The sequence below is a fragment of the Salmo salar genome, chromosome 10 (genome assembly GCF_965601325.2).
Source record: "Salmo salar chromosome 10, fSalSal1, whole genome shotgun sequence".
Lineage (NCBI taxonomy): Eukaryota > Metazoa > Chordata > Actinopteri > Salmoniformes > Salmonidae > Salmo > Salmo salar.
This window is the reverse complement of record NC_138300.1, coordinates 119,080,001-119,087,764: the sequence shown is the minus strand read 5'-3', so window position 1 is coordinate 119,087,764 and position 7,764 is coordinate 119,080,001. Positions and strand designations below refer to the sequence as shown.

The 7,764-nt window shown below is 43.0% G+C and overlaps 1 protein-coding gene across 1 annotated transcript in view; it reads right to left on the bottom strand.

The window, feature by feature from the left end:
• Nucleotides 1-4,633: 4,633 nt before the first annotated feature.
• LOC106561703 (HMG box-containing protein 1) overlaps nucleotides 4,634-7,764 on the bottom strand; it is a 10,421-nt gene continuing 7,290 nt past the window's right edge. Inside the window, exons 8-11 of the mRNA XM_045688499.2 lie at nucleotides 7,280-7,424; nucleotides 5,956-6,243; nucleotides 5,354-5,495; nucleotides 4,634-4,997 (exon numbers count right to left, since the gene is read on the bottom strand). Of these exons, the coding sequence (XP_045544455.1) occupies nucleotides 4,980-4,997; nucleotides 5,354-5,495; nucleotides 5,956-6,243; nucleotides 7,280-7,424 (593 nt within the window). The 3' untranslated portion in view covers nucleotides 4,634-4,979. The remainder of the gene's footprint in view (nucleotides 4,998-5,353; nucleotides 5,496-5,955; nucleotides 6,244-7,279; nucleotides 7,425-7,764) is intronic.

The window sequence follows — 7,764 nt, the reverse complement described above, 5'->3', positions numbered from 1 at the left end:
CCCCCATCACCACAGAAAGCACTGAGCTAGGCTGAAACATCTGCATTTTGGACCTGCCTTACTCAAGAAAGCAAAAAAGAGACCATAGTTTGTATGCAGCTTTATTAACTCAATTTGTACATATTTTTTTACATTGTTTGCAAACTGATATGTGACACGTATTAATGCCAATATAACATGCAAAACAGGTACATCCTCCCAAAAATTGTCATTCTCATATCTGAATTTCCCCTTTTCGAATTTATCATCTGGTTCTATACTGTTATCTATCCACCAGAGATCTTGGTCAGCAGACTGGGTCATTAGTGTGTGTCATTACTATGTTCGTCATCAGAGTCATTACTGTGTTCGTCAGAGTCACATCCATCCATCCTCTCCTTATCAAACTCATTATGATCATGTTATTTACTGCTCATTTGGAAATGGCAAAGATGTGGTCTGAGTTATAAGTTGTTATGGTGGTGAAGATGATGGTGGAGATGATGGTTGTGGAGATGATGGTGGAGATGATGGTGGTGGAGATGATGGTGGAGATGATGGTGGTGGTTGTTGTGGTGGTGGTGGAGATGATGGTGGAGATGAATGATGGTGGTGGTGGAGATGATGGTGGAGATGAATGATGGTGGTGGAGATGGTGATGATGGTGGTGGTGGAGATGAATGATTGTGGTGGAGATGATGGTGGTTGTGGTGGTGGTGGAGATGAATGATTGTGGTGGAGATGGTGGTGGTGGAGATGATGGTGGAGATGAATGATGGTGGTGGAGCTGGTGGTGGTGGAGATGATGGTGATGGTGGTGATGATGGTGGTGGAGATGATGGTGGTGGTTATGGTGATGGTGGTGATGATGGCGATGATGATGGTGGTGGAGATGATGGTGGTGGTTATGGTGATGGTGGTGATGATGGCGATGATGATGGTGGTGGAGATGATGGTGGTGGTGGTGATGATGATGGTGGAGATGATGGTGGTTATGGTGATGATGGTGGTGATGATGATGATGGTGGTGGTGGTGGAGATGACGGTGGTAATGATGATGATGGTGGTGGTGGTGGAGATGACGGTGGTAATGATGATGATGATGGTGGTGGTGGAGATGACGGTGGTAATGATGATGATGACGGGTGGTGAGATGACGGTGGATGATGATGACGGTGGTAATGATGATGATGGTGGTGGTACTATAAAAAGAGCCAGTTCATTCATGGAAGAAAAGTGATGTGTGAGCACCCCCTGGCAGTGAGGATGAGAATTACAGTACTTATGGATTAACAGGCCATTACATTACTAGTCATTTGAATAAGTCAAGTCATCAACCTATGTGTTGAGTAAAGGCCATTCATTCAGTATGATCTGGTCCAAGAATCAAGAGCTGTGGCATCCAGTGTACAGTAACACCAGATGTGCCCTATAGAAGCATCGGAAGGGTTATGGTGAATGGACAGTGAGCAATCTCAAACATATATATATATTTTTTACACATCTGTTTGAAAACTGAGTACACAATTCAATTAAATTGGGGTTAACGTAGTTTCTCCTCTGTAGTTCTTCTGTGTGAAGCTGTTTCAATTAAGAAGGCGCTACACATATCTGTCTGTTGTTGATCATGTCTCTGTCCTGTTCTTTCACTACTTCCTCCTTGTATTTCTTCTTTCATCTTTAACACAGACGAGGGAATAATTATCTCCAGCGTGTAATTCACTGTGGACCTGAGTATAAGAGACCTAAACAGACCTTTAGTTCACATTTTTGTCATTTAGCAGATGCTCTTAATTAGGGTTAAGTGCCATGTTCAAGAGCACATTGACAGATTTTTCAATTGGTCAGCTCGGGGATTCAAGCAAGTGACCTTTTGGTTACTGGCCAAATCTCTTAACCGCTGGGCCACCTGCCGCCCGATTCTGTTTAGCAGCCTCATTCTTGGGTGGTCGACCCATTTCTAAGGTAACACATCGCACTAGGAAGATGGTTTTGCTCATTGTGAAATTGTGTATTGACATGGAGATCACTGGCTATTGAGTGAAATGAAAGAAAACTGAGTTGGCCCTCCTGCAATTAGCAAGCTAGCTCCTAAATCCTACCTCCTAGGACACCTCCTAAAGCCTACCTCCTAGGACACCTCCTAAAGCCTACCTCCTAGGACACCTCTTAAAGCCTACCTCCTAGGACACCTCCTAAAGCCTACCTCCTAGGACACCTCCTAAAGCCTACCTCCTAGGACACCTCCTAAAGCCTACCTCCTAGGACACCTCCTAAAGCCTACCTCCTAGGACACCTCCTAAAGCCTACCTCCTAGGACACCTCCTAAAGCCTACCTCCTAGGACACCTCCTAAAGCCTACCTCCTAGGATACCTCCTAAAGCCTACCTCCTAGGACACCTCCTAAAGCCTACCTCCTAGGACACCTCCTAAAGCCTACCTCCTAGGACACCTCCTAAAGCCTACCTCCTAGGACACCTCTTAAAGCCTACCTCCTAGGACACCTCCTAAAGCCTACCTCCTAGGACACCTCCTAAAGCCTACCTCCTAGGACACCTCCTAAAGCCTACCTCCTAGGACACCTCCTAAAGCCTACCTCCTAGGACACCTCCTAAAGCCTACCTCCTAGGATACCTCCTAAAGCCTACCTCCTAAAGGATACCTCCTAAAGCCTACCTCCTAGGATACCTCCTACAGCCTACCTCCTAAAGGATACCTCCTAAAGCCTACCTCCTAAAGGATACCTCCTAAAGTCTACCTCCTAGGATACCTCCTAAAGCCTTCCTCCTAGGATACCTCCTAAAGCCTACCTCCTAAAGGATACCTCCTAAAGTCTACCTCCTAGGATACCTCCTAAAGTCTACCTCCTAGGATACCTCATAAAGCCTTCCTCCTAGGATACCTCCTAAAGCCTACCTCCTAAAGCCTACCTCCTAAAGTCTACCTCCTAAAGTCTACCTCCTAGGATACCTCCTAAAGTCTACCTCCTAGGATACCTCCTAAAGCCTTCCTCCTAGGATACCTCCTAAAGCCTACCTCCTAAAGGATACCTCCTAAAGTCTACCTCCTAGGATACCTCCTAAAGTCTACCTCCTAGGATACCTCATAAAGCCTTCCTCCTAGGATACCTCCTAAAGCCTACCTCCTAAAGCCTACCTCCTAAAGGATACCTCCTAAAGTCTACCTCCTAGGATACCTCCTAAAGTCTACCTCCTAGGATACCTCATAAAGCCTTCCTCCTAGGATACCTCCTAAAGCCTACCTCCTAAAGCCTACCTCCTAAAGGATACCTCCTAAAGGCTAAAGACACATGCACAAACCAAAAGGTAAAAAAGGTGAATAAGATTGCAAGTTTAAACTTTTATTAATGATATAATAATACAATGATATTTTGTGCAACAGTTTGGTGTGGCGTGGACCTGTACATTATCAACAACAAAACTGCATAAACTCAACACCATGGCAACCTGCAAGCAGAACATCACATGACTTGTACTAGCCTGGGTCCCAGTCTGTTTGTACTCTATTGCCAACTCACTCACTGTCAGTGTCACAGAGCATAAACCGACGGGCACTCAGGCTACACCTGTATAGTTTGGCCAAGGTTGTGTCAAAGTGAAAACCGATAGATGTCATCAAGATATACCTACCATGTCATTAAATCCATATACACATAGTTTCCACTAGTATACATTTAAATGGTTGTACTGTATAAGACTACATATGTATATAAAGTGCAAAAAGAAATTAAAACACTTACAGTGAACGCTTGGCCCTGAAGTGCTGTTCGGATGAGTGTGCAAAACCTCCATGTGCCCAAATATAAGTCATCATCGACACACGGCCAGGTGGCTTGGCAAACAAACGGCTGATTCCTACTACAGGGCTGAGCCGATCCGTACTGAGACGGCCTGGTTACACATCCTCTACTGAACCATGCTAGAAAAGGACAATGTGAAAATAAAATATCCAAGCCAGAACGGTTCGGGTCAGCCCTACAACGTGAATCAGACAACAGGGTATCTGTGGTCATGTTCATTAGGACACAGAACGCAAAAACGTTTCAAAAACAGAAAATGAAAATGTCCCTCCCCGTGTTTCAGGGTAAATCAGGCCACAGATGGGCAATATGTATTACAAACTTTATATTGCCCTTCAAGCTCACAGCTAATATGATACAATGTATGAAAGGCTTTATCAACTGTGCAATATATGGAGCTGTAATCAATATGAACAACAAGCTGAGAAGAGAAGAAGATGCTTTTTTAAATTCCCTTTCTTTCTTTTTACAATAAAAAATATACATTTTGTATCACTGCTACTTGTTCCTTCACCGAGCTTAGCACCACTGGGTCTCAAGTAGGGTACAGTAATTCCAGTAACTCACAAAATTCCCTGGTTTTCCAGAAATCCTGGTTGGAATATGTTGGATTTCATGCATATTCTGGAAATCTTCCAACCGGGAATTCTGGAAATACAGGGATTTTTTTTTATTTATTTTTTTACAGTTACCAGAATTTTGCAACCCCTATCTCAAGGTTTCAAGCATCGAAATATGAAATTACCTGAACAAATATAAAACTGAGCCTTAGTTATAAAGGAATAATAAGGCATATCTGTATGTTATTTAAAATATAACAAAATATAAGCACTGTTAGTTACACTAGATTAGATGCTTTTTAATATATAGTTCATAGTTGTCGTTTTGTCTTAAAATGTGTGTAGTCCTGTCTATATGGTTATAAAAGCAAGTGTATTTCACATCACAGTTAAGTCTCATTGATTTGACAGGTAAGCAGAAAGAAAGATAGTAAATAGCCTGATTCCAGAACTGTTTTGTGCCTTCTTATGGTCCAATGACCATAGGAGCTGGATATACAGCAACAACAACAAAAACTGATCTGGAACCAGGCTAGAGAAATAGTGGGTTTGCCAGATTGGTCGGTCAGTTCACCTCTGACCTCTCCACGCCAAACACATGTCTGGAGGTCATAGTTCATCTAGGGCTGCTGGGACCCCTGAGGAGAAGAAGGAGAAGAGAGGTGAAGGTTAAACAGTGAAGTCATTACAACGGTTGTCACTATTTGTCAGTAGCTGGATTTTTGGCACAGCTGTCTCACCCACTACTCCTAGATGAGTTTGTACATGGCATCACATTGAGCTACAGAAAAACAGGAAGTGTATTTCAAAATACTTATCTCATCAAGTATTGCATCCAGAGAGGATTTTGCCATTAACAAATAAGGATGGATCAAAACATACTGTATTTATATATTTATATATATATATATATATATATATATATATATATATATATATATATATATATATATATATCGCTATAACAGTGTCATGCATAAGAGTCCTTCCTTACTGAGTTGGTTCTCTTGCGTTTCCAGCAGTCAGGGTTGAGTCTCTTCTGCTCGTCGGCCAGAGCCTTGGCCTCCACGGTGTACATCCTTCTCTCCTCGTTCTTCATCTTCTTCCACTTCTCACCCAGGATCACGCTGATGGCTCTGTATAGGGATACAAGGACATACTTCTCAGCAATGTCATTTATACCATCATTCATTCATAATTCGTGTGTGTGTGTGTAACTATCAATACTGAAAACTGACAGTTTGTGTATTCTCTGAGACAACACACTTTTAAGGTCTAACATGTAAGAAGAATCGTGAGGCAGACAAGCTCTTTAGGTACCGGCGATGTAATCCTGCCTGTGGCTCTCGTGGTCTACTCAAAAGACATTCCTACCATAGAACTCCTTCCATTTTCTAAACAGCGTATCAGAACAGTACAGACAGTACTACTGACACACACACACACACACACACACACACACACACACACACACACACACACACACACACATTTAATGGCAGGAGACATTCTAAAGCTATCTAGAATTTACTCTGGGCAGAAAGTCATTTTCTGCACACGCACGCACACACACGCACGTTTGTTCCTCCTACTCACCTGTTATCCTTCCCAGGGTACATCTGTGTGTACTCCATCCTGTACTTCTTAGCGAAGAGCATGAAGGCGTTCATTGGCCGTTTGCATTTGGTGGGTGTGGCCCCGCCGGGGGCCGTCCCTGAGGTATTGCTCCTGTTTGATTTGCTGGCAGAGGAGGAGTGGGGGGAGCCGGAGAGTTTCTCTGGGTCGGGGGAGACAGCGCCACTACTGGACTGGGAGGTCCTACGCTGTCTGGCCATGCTGCTCAGAACATACACAGCTGACGAGTCCAGAGGGGTGAAATCATAACTGGGGAGAGAGAGAGAGACACAGACAGAGACCCCACAGAGCCCCAGGACAGCAACACCATTAGACCCAACCAAATCATGAGAAAACAAAAGAGATAATTACTTGACACATTGGAAAGAATTAACAAAAAAACAGAGCAAACTAGAATGCTATTTGGCCCTAAACAGAGAGTACACAGTGGCAGAATACTTGACCACTGTGACTGACCCGAACTTAAGGAAAGCTTTGACTATGTACAGACTCAGTGAGCATAGCCTTGCTATTGAGAAAGGCCGCCGTAGGCAGACATGGCTCTCAAGAGAAGACAGGCTATGTGCACACTGCCCACAAAGTAAGGTGGAAACTGAGCTGCACTTCCTAACCTCCTGCCAAATGTATGACCATTTTAGAGACACACATTTCCCCCAGATTACACAGATCTTGATAAACTCCCATATCTACTGGGTGAAATACCACAGTGTGCCATCACAGCAGCAAGATTTGTGACCTATTGCCACAAGAAAAGGTCAACCAGTGAAGAACAAACACCATTGTAAATACAACCCATATTTATGTTTATCTATTTTCCCTTTTGCACTTTAACTATTTGCACATCGTTACAACACTGTATATATAAATAATATGACATCTGAAATGGAAGTTTTGTGAGTGTAATGTTGACTGTTAATTTTTATTGTTTATTTCACTTTTATTGTTTATTATCTACTTCACTTGCTTTGGCAATGTTAATGTATGTTTCTCATGCCAATAAAGCCCTTAAATTGACTTGAATTGACAGAGAGAGAGAGAGAGAGAGAGAGAGGAGATGAATACATTTGAAATATTGTAAAGTGGTTGTTCCACTGGATATCATAAGGTGAATGCACCAATTTGTAGGTCGCTCTGGATAAGAGCGTCTGCTAAATGACGTAAATGTAAATGTAAATCATTACACCATACATCTACAGAGTCAGACTGTGGCTTGACATTTTGTGAATAAAGTAAAAGCACATGGGACCATATAGCAGATGTTCAACAGTGATATATTATTATGTACCTCCTGAAGGTGTCCAAGACATCAGAGTCATCACAGTTGATGGTGTCCCTGTGTCCCGGGGGAAGACACAGGTCCCCAACCTGAATCTCATAGCAGGGAATACCATGCTGCACCACTGTCAGGCTGGGGTAGAACGAGGACCAACCTGGGACAGGAAGAAATATGTTAACTAGCAGGGAATACTTCTTCCTAGGATCCCCTACTAATTAACATCTTCATATCTCTTCCTGTCCCAGCCTGACAGTGGTGCAGCATGGGACATGAAGAAGTATGAAGATGTTAACATACATAGAAATACATAGACCAAGATGTGAACCTGTCCAAGATGTGAACCTGTCCAAGACGTGAATCTGGGCTGTTCTATAAGGCATGTCATGCAGTTTCAAAGATTATTCTACCAATAGGCCTATCCGCTTCCATGGAAAATCAGGCAAGAACTGAACATTTCCTTAATCAATCTCTTATGACAGAACTTTCGTACTTCA